The 16,908-nt window shown below is 33.3% G+C and overlaps 1 protein-coding gene across 2 annotated transcripts in view; it reads left to right on the top strand.

The window, feature by feature from the left end:
• Positions 1-16,908, top strand: part of Col21a1 (collagen type XXI alpha 1 chain) — a 246,373-nt gene that overhangs the window by 209,435 nt on the left and 20,030 nt on the right. For both annotated transcript variants that reach the window (XM_087196008.1, XM_087196007.1), the window contains exons 17-19: positions 7,128-7,172; positions 9,295-9,348; positions 11,253-11,306. In XM_087196008.1, the coding sequence (XP_087052134.1) occupies positions 7,128-7,172; positions 9,295-9,348; positions 11,253-11,306 (153 nt within the window). The remainder of the gene's footprint in view (positions 1-7,127; positions 7,173-9,294; positions 9,349-11,252; positions 11,307-16,908) is intronic.

Genomic DNA, 16,908 nt, shown 5'->3' with positions numbered 1-16,908 from the left:
AGAGCTGATATATTACCATTTTTATTTTGGAAAATTTAATTTCCAAAGAAAATCCTGCTGAGTACAGCTTATCTTGTCAAATGCCAAATTGTTAGTTCTTATCTCAAAGAAAGTGCTTCTTATAGACAGCACTATCCTTTCTTAAGAAATAGTGATGCCTTTGACCAACACAGTTTAATTATGTCAGAAAATTATTTTTAAGAATTACCTGTTGAGGCATGAAAACTAAGCATTTAGGTCCCAGGGATGAGTTGTAGGATTCTTCTAGCATTTGTGTTTGTGTCTGTAGTACCCTCCTTTTTTCTTCTACTGTTCTTTTAGTAAATGATAGCCACAGCCTTTCATACCTCTACATTTTTATTTGGAAAGATAAGTGTTTGACACGAGTTTCTTGGATGACATAAATGTGAAGGGGAAAAAGCCTTTAAATAATCTTTGAGAATTTGTTGAGATAGGAAAATTGTATGTGCCTTTTTTCATCATGTTTTATATATATTATTTTATCATATTAGTTATATTTATTTGTATTTATCATTTATCATGCTTTTTATCTACTTAATTTGTCTTTACTCAAAAATTATTAAAATTGAAATTAAATTTGAAAGTATGCCTTTGCTTACCTAAAACCCTTTCCCAGAGGCAGTTGTTATCCATTTAATTAGATTCTTTCTGAATATTTTTATTGCATACACTAATACATAAATATATGTGTACATTTTTGAAATTAAAAATCAGATAATGAAACTCTTAATTAACTTTAAATATTTCTTAAACGGTGAACATTTCACCATATCAGGCTGTAAGAATATAATGTCTACCTCACTTCATTTTGCCTACACCGTGGTATATTCTATCCTATTGTTAATAATGAGAAGGACTTAACCCATTTTGCTGGCTTTGAAGATGGAGCATCAAGGCTGTAAACCACAGTATGTGGTAGCCTCTGGAATCTAGGAATGGCCCTTACCTTCTACCAGAAAGATAATGGGATCTTTACTGCTGTATTGAAAGTAACTCAATTCTACAATTACTAGAAAGAGCAGGAAATAAATTCTTTCCTAGACTCCGGAAAGTAACATAGCTCCTCTGACTCCTTGAGCTAACAAATGACAACTATGAGCACCATGCTGGACTTCTTATCTCTGAACTGTAAGATAATAAATGAATGTGGCTTTAAAGCAATAAGCACAGTTTGTTATGGAGCAACCAAAAACCAATATAATTCACTTTAAATATTTTACTTTAATCAATGCTTATTAGTCTGTCTCATTTTTCAGGGGAAAAAATGGGAATATACCTTATAAAAACAAAATTCACAACAACCTCAGCTATACAGAAAGTAGTGCAAAAATTTAAATGGAATAGTATATATGTTGTATTTGAAAAATATAGGTTATAGGGATGGGCCTAGTTTGGGAAATGGGATGCCATTTCAGCATGGTGGGAGGTCTGAAGCAGGAGGATTGCAAGTTTGAGGCCAGACTGGGGTATCTAGTGAGACCTTGCCTCAAAAAATAGGTTATAAATAAAAGACATGTGGAAGATATGAAATTAGATATAACTTTCAAATATTTAGTTATTTATTTTTTAACATATGAATTAGTTAAGGTTAAAATTCTTTCATTAGTTCTTTTTCTTTTTCAAAGTAGCTTCATTCTTGATTTGATGTTTTAAAATTTTTTTTCTTGAATAATCAATGATAAATGAGATTTTTAAAAATACATTTTTCAGATTTCTCTGGAAAAGGGTGTAACTGTGATATCAGCAACTGGGTCAGCTGTAAAAATTTTTGAAAACTCATTTTTAGTTTTCTTCTTAGTGAGAACTTTGCCACAATTTATTTTGAGTTGTATAGTACAATCCATGTACCCTAACAAGTGTGCTCTGCCCTTTTTAGGCTTTCAAAAGATCAAAGCCTATTTTAGAACAACTCTGGTATTATTTGGCAATGTTGTCTTTCAAACTGGTATTGATTTTCAGCTTTCATGTGTATGTACACATGCATTCCTTTTTCCTGTGTGTAATAATAGAGTTCTCTGCTAGATAAAATGGCCCCTGCCTACAGGAAATGAGTCCCTCTAGAGAGAACAAAGACCTGCTTTTTCCCACCTCACCCTCAGTCATAGCCAATCATCTGCCTCCACCACACCCCCCCGGCCCTTATAAACCTCACCCAGCCAGCCCCTAGTTGCTGCTCTCATCATTGTTCCAGACAGATCGGCAGCCCTGTCCCTTAATAAAAGCCCTGTTTTGGGTGTTCGTGTTTCTGCTCATTTTATTCTCTCATTTTATTTCAGTCTACTTGCTGGTGTAAAGTGGCATGTTATCTCTCTAGACCTTTTTGGTTATGCAACATTTATGTGAGGTTTCCAAGATGAGGTAGTGTATGTCCCAGGTGTCTTAATCTTGTCCTTTAAGGATTGTCCTCTTCCTTCTCTTAGTTTTCAGGTGTAATTTTAATTTGCAAAACATTTGTCTTTTTACCTTCTTCTGAAAAATGATGTTATCATAATAGTAGCATTATTGAGGTTATCATCTTGATTTTTTAAAATGTTGAAATGCCTTTAGCTGTGGAAGAGACATGCCTATAACAGGAAGAACCTTTGCAGTTGGCAAATACCCTTTCACTCCTGTGATGTCCTTGGCCTCTCTCTATAACTTACAATGTCAAATTGGTGACACATTCTTTTGTATGTGAACATGAGTGGCCCATAAATGTTGATGGTTAATTTCTAATCCCACATGTGTCCTGCCCTGTAGGCCAGGGTGAATAAGTTCATCCACTATTCTTAAATCATACTTTTCCCATTAGACTTCAGAGTGAAACTTGTAGTTTCCTTATTAAGAGTTTACTGCAAGTACTTGTATGTTGGTTTCTTTAAAGTCTGGCCACTGTGATTGTGAGTTACTTTTCTTTACAATTATCTTACCACAGAGAAATCTGTTGTATGTCATTTATGATGTTCTGTTACTTAGTGTGGAAATAAAAAGTTGAATGGAAAAAACATTTTGGGGCTCAAATACAATTTTTTTTTTTTTTTTGCAGTACTGGGGATTGAACTCAGGACCTTGTGCTTTAAAGGCGCAGTGCCACTGAGCTAAATCCCTGGCCAAAATACAAATGTTTTTGAAGCTCTAGATAATATTTTCAGCAAATGCTGATGAAATATATTTAAAAGACAAAGGATATTGCAATATTATTCTGTAACCAAAGTCAGCTACATATGAAGAAGCAGAAAGTAATGAATGAGGGGCAATATCAAATTGTTGTCTACACCCTACCCCCAGGCATTCTGCATAGAATGGAAACCTATGGAAGTGAGGGTAGGTAGAGAGGAAAAAGTTATTTTCAAAATGGAGAAAGGGACAAAATTTTGACAAATGGAGAAGATTCATCTATTTCACAGTTGTCAAAAGTCAGGGAAGGGTTATGAAAAGACAGTTATAAAAACTCCTTCAGGCCGGGGATTTAGCTCAGTGGTTTCGCCACCTGCTGCACAAGTGCAAGGACCGAGTTCGATCCTCCGTACCAAAAAAACCCAAAAAAATCCCAAAAAACTCCGTCATTACTGAGCTAAGTCCCTGTGGAAGTTAACTGATAGCAGTACCAACTCCATAAGCTAAGTCTCACTATTTTATCCATCTCCAAAGGGGGTTGCTGAGAATTCTTTGTGGACAAAACTGGCTTGAGGCCCATCAGACACTAGGGAATGGGATGGCTGACTGCAGTATCTACATTTCACTGCTTCATACTTTCCCTAGATAAACATATTATAATCTTCTCATGTAGTAAGAACGGGACTTCAATATACATGTTTTTCCTTCATTCACTCTTAGAACAAACAAATCACTTCTTGGTATAGCAGAAGAAAACATGTAACATGTTTCTAATATTTTGATAACTGTGTAATCTTAAAGATCTCTACCAGTGTGTATGAAGGTTGAACAAGTGATATAAAAATACCATTAATTGATTACATGTTCTAGGGCATGGAAACTACTGCATTGCTTAAGCAAATTAAACAGATTTTTATCCAAGATAGTCCAATATTATGGATAAGGTAAATACCTTCATTTCATGTGGGAAAGTATAATGTGATATTTTGTTTTCATAAGTGATATGTAATAGACACATTATGTTCCTTATAATGTATTCTCTAGGAAACAGAGGCTAAACATGCATTTCTATACTTAATAACTTATTTATTACACATAATAGTTTAAATAGCTACAGAGAATCTTCTAGAATATTTTTTCCTATTAGCATTCTCTCACAACATTATGCAGAGTTTTCCATTAGCAGAAAGTTGACCTGCTTTTCCTCAAACCCAAACTATAATCACTGAAGTGGAGAAAATATGTTCATTTATTATTATGAAAAAAGTACTTGTTTCTGTCTTACACATTTTCACAGTTGCTTCAACCCAAAACCACACAGAATGAAAGTACAATATAAAATAGTTTTCTCATAAAAATATTTGTTCTATGAAGAAATTGTTGTTAAATACTTTTGAGTCAATAAACCGGTAACTTTCAGATGGTATTGAATGGTATTTCTGCTAATATAAATTCAGCAAACTTTTGTCAGTTTCAGTACATGTATTGGGAGTCCAGGAAAACATTATCTGGGAAAATTTTACTAACTAATATAGCAATGAATGACTTCAGTTCTTAATAGTCTTTTACTCTGTGTTTGCTTATTATATTAGTTCTGCCATGAATTATTTATTAAAACAAGTTTTACATTTTGTCTTTAACATTGTGTAGTATTTATATGCCTTTACTTGGTATTTGTAAAATTAGTAATAATTTTTAGTATAATTGGACATAGAAAATATTATGACTTATTTTGATATCTATGAAGTGTATATTACTTTTTGAGAATTTGACAGGATACACAATTAGTAAGGAAATCTCCTTTTTTTCTGATCTGGAATAGTCCTAAAATAATCTTAATATCTGATAAGTTGAAATGATTGTAAGATTTCTAGCTATGAGCTGACAGATCAAGCTTAGTATTAGAATAATTCAAATAAAAAGCTGCCAAATCAGGAAGCGAATTGTGGGAAATGGGCTCTCAAGGGGTCCTGGAAGGCGGAAGTCGGGGTGCTATGCATGGATGCCCCAACATAACAGTTATTTTCTAGAGCTGTAGACTTGCTGATGCTGGGGTGGGGTTCAGGATCAGCAATAGAGTTGAGATATCTATAACTTACTCCTACTGATATCCTAGACTGCATAAGTGCATAAATTAGAAAACTGATGGAAACCCTAAGTAATAAAAGATTCTAGGCAGCAAGAAAGTCAGTTTCTCAGGTCTGACAGTATCATGGACCCATATAGGTCTCCTTTAGAGATTCTGGGGCCAAAGGGCATTGTATTGACAAAATTGCACCCATTTTCCAGCATAGAACAATACATAACCACTTTGCTTCTGGTAATATTTTACAGGAACATTTTAATTAAGTTCAAAACTTTATCTATGCTTACAATGAATTTGTATGTGTGACTGTGTTTCATGCATGTATTTGAATGGGAGAAGTGGTTTCACACCAAATTGTGGCTTTATTTTGAACAATATTTATGACGATTGCATTAAAATGTGCATTTTTCTATCTGTGGATATAATTCATTTTGGTCTATTTTCTTGATATTTATAGCATAATGATTTACTTTTGTTTAATGTTTTAGAAAGCTTGTTGAATATTCTGTTCTCATGTTTGCTAATGTCTGAATTTTAAGTTTATATTGTTTTATATCATTCTGTAGTTAATGTATTTACTAAGGTTTGTCTTTTAAGTTAGATTATGTTGATAGTCATTGCTCAAACACAAATTTTGTTCTCTGCTGAGGGTGTTGTGAGGTGGCAAATAAATTTAACTGAGTAGAATCAAACTGAATTCTGTGTTTAGATTGTAAAACTAGAACTATGTTTTGTGTCATACTTATATAACTGTGGCTAAAGATGGATCAAAATTGTATTCACAAACTTTAAGTGTCAAAAAGAAAAATAATGGCAGACTCTTTCTATAGTGGAAGATATTTAATCTTGATAGTGGCAGCTCTTTCACCTTCCTTGATCTGTTTAAGAGTATCTCTATTCTTTGAATCCTTTGATGATGGGGAAGTCTTAAGGACATGCTAGTAGGAGCCAGCTTCCTTGTTTTTCAAATGCCTTGTTCTGCTAGAGCTGCAATATGTATATGTAAAAATAATTTTTGTTAGTTATTTCAACTGTAGTATAAAAGGGAAAATGAATAAGAAATGAAAATTGATTAGTACTACCACTGTTTGTTGTGATAAATGACCATTTGGGTAAATGCATTGAATGCTTGACAATAGGACTGCTTTCCTACTAACTAATGCACTAATTTATTTTTAACTTGATGGAATTAATTAATTTTCTCTGAATCTTGCTAGAGAGCTTTTATTTTTGGATTGAATGGTGTAAAGGTTCGTGTGTGTGTGTGTGTGTGTGTGTGTGTGTGCCTGCACATGCGTGCACGCTCAATTTTGTCTTCAAAATATGGTCTTCATATTCTTCATGACCACACCGGCAGTGAATCATTAGGAGAAAGACTGCCATGTTTCATATAAATCATTGCATTCCAGGGTGTCTCATGGTTCAGTGTGGAGGAAAGCGTTGAGTTTCTTTAATTTCTAATTAAAGATGTGCTGTGTGAGAGCCTTTGGAACTGCTATCCTAATCCTCAGTTCATATATTTAGACAGTTCTTCTTATTACCTATTCACTATAAATGAAATAAAGATGAGTTTACACCAAATCATGGTTATTTTATCATTTATGTTGGCCTAAAGGAAAAACCAAGATATAATGTCTTCCTAGTTTGTCTTTTTAAGTCTTTAATGTTTCAAGTATCAGTAGATGTTCATATAATGTTGAGTCTCAGATTATATCTTATCCAAAATTGGATTATTGTAAAAAGCAGTTTTATGCTGTAGGATGCATGATAAACATTTTAAATAAGGTCTTGTTTATAAGGCTATACATACACATTCTTAAAATATGTGTATTTACAAATCACATTAAATTCCAGTTATTGCTGATTCTTCTTTAATTATGTAGTCTATAATTTTTAAATTAACATCAATTTTATTTATATTTAGGGAATTCCAGGATTTCCTGGAAGCCAAGGCTTAATGGGACAAAAGGTTAGTATTAATGAGAGCTGAAAGATTTGGACCTGGATACACTTATTAAAAGAGTGAAGGGGTGGTGCATTGCTGTCTTCATATGGAGCACATAATTTATAACATTCATAGTAACAGTTATTTGTTCAAATATCATAGTTTTTGAAAATGTTTGTTTTCATTCTTTTTGTTTATATAGATAACATTAATTTTGATTTATATATGTGTGTGTACTATTTTACTTGATTACTTTTCTATGTTGTGCTCTGAGAAAAATCTTTTACCATAATTTATGTCCTGAGTTTATTTTTAAATATTCTTTTAGTACAAGTACCTTGGTAATAGACTTTTAAGTTTTTATTTAACTACAAATTTCTTTATTTTACAACGATAATTTTGGAGCACACCACTTGAGGCTATTTTTTTCTCTTAATACATTGAGAATTTCCTTCTATTGTTTCCTGACTTTCAATGTTAACCATAAAAATCTGCTGTCATTATATCTATCATTGTTTAATAAGCAATCTAGTCCTTCCTTTTGGATTCTTTTAAAATATTTTTATTTGTTTATATTGTTCTCAAGTTCACTAAAAATGATCTAGTCATGGATTTCTCTTTACTTATCCTCCTGAGAATCAAGTTTCCTTCCTTGCTTTGTAGATTTATTTCTATTAATTCTGGGAAAATCAGCCATTATCTTCATATTATTTCTAGTTTATTCATTTTGGGATTTTTTTATTTCTTGCAATTTTGATTTTATATCTCTTAATGTCATCTTTATATTTTCATATCTTTGATTCTGTCTTCTATTCAAGTTAAATTATTCAGAATTACTTCTAGTTCACTTATTCTTCCTGTATTGTTTCTAACATACTGTCTAAGCCATCATTTGATTTAAAAAAATGTAAATAAACTAGATAAAGTGGAGCATTCCTAATTCCAGCACTTAGGAGGCTGAGGCAGAAGGATCATGAGTTCAAGGCTGATCTGGACTACATAGTGAGACCATATATATATATATATATATATATATATGTATATTTCAATATATATTATAATATATTATAATGTATATTTTCACTTTCAGAAATTCTAGTTTTTTAAACAATATCTTTTTGGGGTTTTTCCTGTTATATTGTTTTTTAAACAATATCTTTTTGGGGTTTTTCCTGTTATATTTTCAGTTTTAATAATCATTCATGATTCTGTTTTTTACATTTTAAATGTCTCATCTGTAGTTCTCATGCATAGCTCTCATATGAAGTTCTATTTCTAATAATACTAATATTTGTAATTTGTTATTGTCATTGACTCTCAGTCCTGTGGCTTGCTATCTCTTGTTTCTTTGTTGTTGATTGTGAGCTCATTGCTTCCTCTCAATTTTGTAGAAGTCTTTCAGCATAACTAGTTCATGGAGAGCTGACTTCTGGTAGCTATACCATTTGACACCCCTTTCAAAATCCTGAAATGACATAGGCATTAAAGAATTCTGCCTTCTCCCTATGGTTACCCAAAATTAAGTTTCCTAATTGTGTATGCACACTCATCCCATTTTAGTTCTACTTTTTACCTTTATAAGATTTCTGCATTGTTCCACAGGCTCAAAATTATAGCTCCAACCCAGAGTATATATATCTGAAATGGCATATCACTATTTCCCCTACTGCTTAGAAGATCAATACTCAGTCACAGAGGGGTTTTTTTTTTAAGGATTTTGGTTCTAAATTTAGTATCTCTTAGTCTAAATCCTGTTATTCTAATCTCAATTTTTATTTGCTAATCTATATTCACTACCGTAACTCTTACTCTGTATGAGAAATAAGTTTTTCACTTGTTTTTCTTGTCTTACATCACCAAACATCTGAGCTACTAGGTCTTCCTTTCATAGAATGGCAAGTGTCACTCCAGGTTTCACTATGGAAATATGTAACTGATTCTGCAGGCACCAGACCCAGATATTGTAGGTATTGGATCCCTGATTTTTCTGCTTTGCTTTGCTTCTTTCTCATAGTAGAGAAAGGGAAGGCAGATAAATTGGAGATGGCTGTTATTGAATTTTCATTCTATAGTGCTTTGGTAGAATAATTTTTAGAATGAATTGATAATGTACAAATTTTAAATTTGATCTGCATTTTATTTTTAGGGAGAAATTGGGCCTCCAGGACCACTAGGAAAAAAAGGAGCTCCAGGAATGCCAGTATGTTTGAGTCATTATAATGAGGATGTTTACAGCATTGCTACTATGTAGAAGGAGTTTGTATCTGTACAAGATATAGCATTGAGATTTTTGAACTATACAAATTTCATCCATTTGTATTTAAAATATTGTATTTATTTCCATTTTTCTAGAGGTGTCAGGATTTCTTCTGACTCTCAAAAGTTGGACACTTAAATAAAAGTCAGAGCCCTTTAGTATAGATAAATTTTAAAAATCAATGAATTAGATACTCATTAATAAGAATACTAAGCACAGTGAAATAGAATTAAACTCAATAAGTATTCTTTTTTATTTGTAAAATAGCTACAACTAATTATGCTAATGAAGGAGAATATATTCATATGAGGGGGTATACAAAAATTCTAAACCAGTGAATGAATTATTTTACAAATTTTAGGAGGAGAAGAGACATATGTATTTGATTTTTAAAACTATGTAAATCTAATCATGCATGTGCAAGATTCCAAAAATATTTGAAGTTTATTACCAGAAGTAATGTTGATTTTAATCTGTGAATCAAACTGCCCATCATAATTTTCATATTTGAAAATATATGACTCATTTAGTTATTAAAAATAGATGTTAAAAATAGACATTTTACTTAGTGCTTAGTAAAAGATTTCATGAATTTTGCATCCAATCGTATATGAGAATATCCATTAATATGAATTTAAGTTTGAAGACACTGAAAAGAAGATTCTTTCCCCTTCAAAGTAAAATGGTCTTCTTCCATTTCATAATCACTACAGACTATTTATGAATTTAAATAATTAAATTTGGTTACAAATATGTAACTTTGTCTCCAGAAAGGAAAGTTATTGGCTAGAGCTCACTGAACCTTAAGAATATTTATACTTAAGATTTTAAATATTTTTCCACTTGTTATGAACTAGCATATTTCAAATGTTGTTGTTGCAGTACCATACTATGTTAATAGCAAAGCATTGTAGTCGTGACATGATACTCTAATTATGGATGTACTAAGACCATATATTCTGGTATTATGTATTATATTCTAAATTTATTTTTACACATCACACTTGTTAAGTATTATATATATGTACATATATATGTGTGTGTGAATATATATACAGAGAATACTATATGTAGTATTAAAGTAGAAATGTATAATATACTATAATATATAGTTAGATGTTATATATATAATTAGTTATAATAGAATATAAATTAAATCAGGTCCTAATTATCAGAATGGTTACTCTTTTCTTGTTTTGAATCATATCCTTAGTTAAAAATGTAGCTATTTTATAACTTGAGGAGTGATTATTATAGTCACAAAATGTATTAAATTTTAACTCTCAAAATATTGTTCAAGATAATAGAAATTGTAAGTGATCTTGATCAAAAAAAACTTATGTAAAGAAAACTACTTCTTAGCCCTCACAACAAAACTAACAATATAGAAAATAGACATTACAAGTTCAACTTTTACAACTTTTTTGCTTGCAGTTTTTGGTTTTTTGAGCAATGGAATTATAAGGGCTCTGCTAACCTTCATTTTGTCTTGTATAGTTTGATTCCTTTATTATTCTTTGCTAGGATTATATGGGAAAATTTCCCAAATATTGTATTGTTATTCAATTCATTGATTATTAGAAGAATGATTATCTTGCAAATACAGTAACACCTTGGTTCATGAATGCTTCTGTTTGCAAATAATTTGTTTGGTAAAATTTTGCTTCCATTCACAAACTCTGCATTGGGAGACAAACATGACCACCGTCCTCTTCCCCACCCAAACACCAATGCAACCTTCTTCCATCAAATCATAAAACAAATCTGTAAACTGAGGTACAACTGTAGATATAATATTTTCATATTCTTCTATAAATTACTCCTGAAATTCTCATTTTAAATTATAGGGTTTGATGGGAAGCCATGGCTCACCAGGCCAGCCTGGCACTGCAGGATCTAAGGTAAATATAAAGAAATTAGAGAAGGGTGCACAGGTAATGCGGAAAAAAATAAGAATCAAGATACACCATGTACAGGTACAAACACCCAATGATAAATATAAACATATTGTATACCTAAAATGTACCAATAAAAGAACTTAAGAAAAAAATAAAGAAATTAGAAAGTTTGAGAACTTTTGTAAACCCAGGACCTTTCACAACTTCAGTGACAACTTTAGTCACTTGTAATAATGTAATCATGGGCAAAAGCTCAGCATATGAAACAGGCTCAAATAAAATGGATCAGGTTTAAGCAAGAGAAAAGTCCAGAATTCTTCAGTTGGTCCCCCTCCCCTTTTGATATTTTGGGACACCCAGGAACACTGAGAGTTCTCTGGAGCACGGTGCCAAGAGCAGCAACCTTGAGCATCTGTAATTGGAACAGAAAATATCTCTCACGAATTTTCCAGTCTGATATTTTTATTTAGTGGAACATATACGAATTTTTCTTTGCAAAATGCCTCATAGTAAATTTTATTAACCTTTAATTAATCCTTGTGAATAACATGTTGTATTTACTTTCAGATTAGAAAAACAGTAAGGGAAGCTGAACAAATACTTATGCTTTCAGGTTAAGTCATCTTTATGATAAAAGTGAATTCTACAAGTGAATAAAATTGTTCACTAAAAGAATTACTTTTCTTACTTGGATTTAATTTGTGGCTCCATATACTAATCTCTGTTTTAACATATCCCTGCCAGTTTTATAAACTCAAAATATGTTGACTTTGCCTTTTATATTATCTGTAGAAGTTCTAGGTTGAACAAAAAAGTTTTTTATATAAAGGAGAGAATAAAACTGGTTAAACTCAGGAAACTATTCCAAACTATTTAGCAAGTAGATTTTGGATAACCTTCCAAAAGGAAGTGATAGGGTTTCCGCTGTGGAACCATTCAGCCTTGTTGGGCACTAGTCCGAGGGAACAGACCTTGGCATACAAGATGAGTATTTGGCCTAATCTAGTCAATTTTTAATTTCTAAAATATTACAAAAAAAATATAAAATGTCATTAAAGCCCAGTGATTTGGAGAAGATGGGTACTGTTTCACTGGCATTGGACCCTTGTGAATGCTTGGGCTAGCACAAGTCCTAGTGGCAGAAAGTGTGCAGAGAGTTGGTATAAAGCCCTCAGAAAACTGTTCTTTTTTTCCCTTAAATTCTTTTATTGGTACATTTTAGGTATACAATGCACTTACATTTCTCATTGGGAACTTGTACCCTTACATGGTGTGTCTTGGTTCTTATTTTTTCCCCATTCCCCTGCCCTCCCTTCACCCCCTCCACCCGTCCCTATTTACAAAGATTTTGTTTCCAGTTTTTCCATTTCTCATCATTTTTCCTTTCTCTTCTTTCCTTTCCCCTACCCCTCCCACTTCCCCTACCCGCTTTGAACCTTTTCTTCCTATTTTACATTATCAATTATTCATTTTAATCATTGGTACATTTTTAGGTATACAATATAATGACATTCATCATTGGAAATTTGCACCTTTACATAATCTCTCTTGGTTCTTATTTTTCATCCTTGCCCAGCCCTCCCTTCAACCCCTCCATCCCTGCCTATTTACAAAGACTTTGTTTCAATTTTCTCATATTAACTCCATTCCCTTCTTTCCTTTCCCCTACCCCTCACACTTCCCCTTCCCCTTTGCCCCTTTTCTTCCCATTTCACATTATCTATTATACCTTTTAGTCCTTATTTACACTTTCAGTTTCTCACACTAGAGAAACTATTCAGTATTTATACATGTGTGTGCTATTTATTTCACTTAAGAATATCACCTCAATGTGCATCCATTTAGCTATAAATGTCTCTAATTTCTCATTCTTTATGGCTGAGTAGTACTCCACCTTATAAAAAACCCACATTTTCTTTATCCAGTCTCCAGTTGATGGGCATTTGGGCTGTTTCCAAGTTTTAGCTATCACAAATTGTGCTGCTATGAACATGGGAGCACATACATCACTGTGGTATGATTCTTCTAATTCTTTGGGGAAGATTCCCAGCAGGGGAATAGCTGGGTCAAATGGAATTTCCAGTCCTAGTTCTTTGAGGTATCTCCATACTGATTTCCACAGTGGTTGCACCAGTCTACACTCCTACCAGCAGTGGAGCAGTGTTCCTCTTTATCCACAACCATGCCAGCATTTGTTATTGGTTGATTTCATGAGAGCAGTCATTCTTTCTGGAGCTAGGTGGAATCCCAGAGTTGTTTTCATTTGCATCTCCTGAATGACCAGTGATGTGGAACCTTTTTTCATTTCTACTTCTTTGTCTGAGAAATGTCTGTTCATTTCAGATGCCCATTTTCAGATTGGGTCTTTAAATTTGGGAGGTCTGATCTTTTAAAATTCTTTATAGATTTGAGATAGTAGACCTTTGAGGAACAGCAGGTGAAGATATTTTCCCACATTGTGCGTTGTCTCTTCACACTGCTGGTGGTTTCTCTTGCTGTGCAGAAGTTTTTAAGTAAGAAGAGAGCCCACTTGTTGATTGTGCTCATTCACAGGCAACTGAGGTTTTGTTCATAAAATCTTTTCCTACACCAATGTCTTTAAGAGTTCTACCTAACTTCTGTTCCAGCTGGTTCAGCATTTCTATTTTAATATTTAGATTTTTAATCCATTTCAATTTTAGTTTAGTGCATGGCAAGAGATATAGGTCTAGTTTAAATTTTTGGCAAGTTAAGACCCAATTTTTGCAGCACCATTTATTAAAGAGACTATCTTTCCTCCAGTGAGGGTGTTTGGCTCCTTTATCAAAGATGAGATGGCTGAGTGTGTCTGGAGTTGTTTCTGCATCTTCTAATCTGTTCCACTGGTCTGCAGGTACTGGTTTGCCAGTACCATGCTGTTTTTATCACAGTAGCTTTCTAGTATAGTTTCAAGTTGAGGATTGTGATACCCCCTGCCATGTCTCCAATACCTAGAATTGCTTTTTCTATTCTGGGTCTCTTCTTCTGCCAAATGAATTTTTGGATTGTTTTCTCAAGGTCCATGAAGTATGCTGCTGGGATTTCAACTGGGATTGCATTGAATCTATATAGGAGTTTTGGAAGTATGGCCATTTTCACTAAGTTGTTCCTTCCTACCCAGGAACAGGGAATGTTTTTCCATTTTCTGATATCATCTTCAATCGCTCTTTTTAGAGTGCTATACTCTTCCAAGAAGAGGTCTTTGATATCTTTCATTAGGTTTATTCTTAGGTATTTCAGTTTTTTGGATGCTACTGTGAAAGGAATTGTTTGTCCCATTTCTGTCTCATGAGTCTGTTGTTTGTGTAGAGGAAAGCTATTGATTTTTGTGTGTTGACCTTGTATCCAGCTACTCTACTGAATTTGGTTATTAAGTCTAGAAGACTTTTGGTGGCATTCTTGGGGTCTTCTATATAGAGTATCATGTCATCTGAAAATAACAACAATTTGACTTCTTCCTTTCCTGTCTTTATTCCTTTTATTTCTTTCTCTAGTCTAGTCATTGTGGCTACCGTTCTAAAACTATATTGAACAAGAGTGGTGATAGTGGACATCCTTGTCTTCTTCCTGATTTTAATGTGAAGGATTTCAGTTTTTGACCACTTAGTAGGATGCTGGCTCTTAGTTTTTCATAGATGGCTTTTATCAGATTGAGGTAGAGACCATCTATTCTAATTTTTTGTAAAGTTTTTATCATAAATGCATATTGGATTTTGTGAAATGCTTTTTCTACGTCTATGGAGATAATCGTATGGTTTTTGTCCTTGGCTCTATTGATAGAGTGTATTACATTTATTGATTTGCATATGTTGAACCATTCCTGCATCCCTGGGATGAATCCCACTTGATCAGGGTGTATGATCTTCTTGATGATCTTCTGCATTCTATTTGCCAGTATCTTATTAAGGATATTTGCATCTATGTTCATTAGTGAGATTGGCCTATGTTTCTCTTTTTTGGTTGTGTCTTTCTCTGCTTTGGGGATCAAGGTGATGCTTGCTTCCAGGAATGAATTTGGGAGTATTGCTTCCCTTTCAATTTCATTAAAGAGTTTAAACAGCAGTGCCAGTAGTTCCTCTCTAAATGTCTTGTAGAATTCAGGAGTGAAGCTATCAGGACCTGGGCTTTTCTTAGTTGGTAAGTTTTTAATTATGTTTTCAATTTCATTGGTTGATATTGAGCTTTTTAAGAATTTTTAGGTCTTCTTCATTCAACTTTGGTAAGTCGTACATATCTAGGAATCTGTCCATTTCTTCTGTGTTTTCCATCTTATTGGCATATTGGTTCTGGAAGTAGGTATTGATGATCATCTGGATTTCTGCTGGGTCTGTTGTCATTTCACCCTTTTCATTCCTAATTGCATGGATTTGGGCCTTTTCTTTCCTTTATCTGATAAGGTTGGCTAAGGGTTTGTCCATTTTGTTTAGTTTTTCAAAGAACCAACTCTTGGCTTCATTGATTTTTTGTATTGTTCTCCTAGTCTCCATTGAATTGATTTCTGCTCTGATCTTTATAATTTCCTCCCTTGTATAAGCTTTGCATTTGTCCTACTCTTCTTTTTCTAGAAGCTTGAGGTTCAGCATCAGCTTGTTTAATTGGGCTCGTTCTGTTTTCCTAATATGAGTATTCACTGCTATGAATTTCCCTCATAAGACTACTTTGATTGTGTCCCATAGATTCCAATATGTTGTATTGGCATTGCCATTTAATTGAAGGAACTGTATAATTTCTTCTTTAATTTCCTCTGTGACCCTTTGATTATTCAGAAGTGTGTGGTTCAATTTCCATGTGTTTATGAAATTTTTCTGGTTTCTTTTGCTATGGATCTCCAATTTCATCACACTATGGCCTAATAATATACAAGGGATAAATTCCTTTGTACTTACACATGTTCTATGAGCGAGTATGTGGTCTATTTTGGATATAACCCATGTGCAGCTGAGAAGAATGTGTATTCTGATTTTGTGGGGTGGAACACTCTGTAAATATCTGTTAAGTTCATTTGTTCAAGAGCTCGATCGAGTTCTAGTATTTCAGTACTTATTTTTTCTCTAGGTGATCTATCTATCTGTGACAGTGGGGTATTGAGGTCCCCCACTACTATTCTATTAGTGCATATATGACTTTTCATGTCCGTTAGTATTTGTTTTATATAGTTGGGCACACTAGTGTTTGGTGCATAGATATTTATTATTGTCATCTCTTCCTGTTGGATTGTTCCCTTTACAAGGCTGTAGTGTCCTTCTTTTTTCTCTTAATCAGTGTTGGTTTAAAATCTACTTGATCTGCCAAGAGGATAGCTACACCTGCTTTTTTGGAGGTTCCTGTCACATGGAGTACTGTTTTCCACCCTTTTACTTTCAGTCAATGAGTTTCATTTTGAATTAAGTGTGTTTCTTGTATGCAGAATATTGTTGGATTTTGCTTCTTGACCCATTCTGTCAGTCTATTTCTTTTGATTCGTGAATTGAGACCATTAACATTGATGGTTACAACTGATCTGTATTGACTTACCATTGTCATGACCTTTTCTTTTTGTTGAATTCTCCCACTTACATTTAATTTGTTGTCATGCCAGATGGGTTCA

This window comes from Heterocephalus glaber, unplaced genomic scaffold (assembly GCF_053883595.1).
Source record: "Heterocephalus glaber isolate CG9 unplaced genomic scaffold, H.glaber_assembly_v1.0 deba00001610, whole genome shotgun sequence".
NCBI classification, from domain to species: Eukaryota; Metazoa; Chordata; class Mammalia; order Rodentia; family Bathyergidae; genus Heterocephalus; species Heterocephalus glaber.
This window is presented reverse-complemented; position numbering and strand designations above follow the sequence as displayed.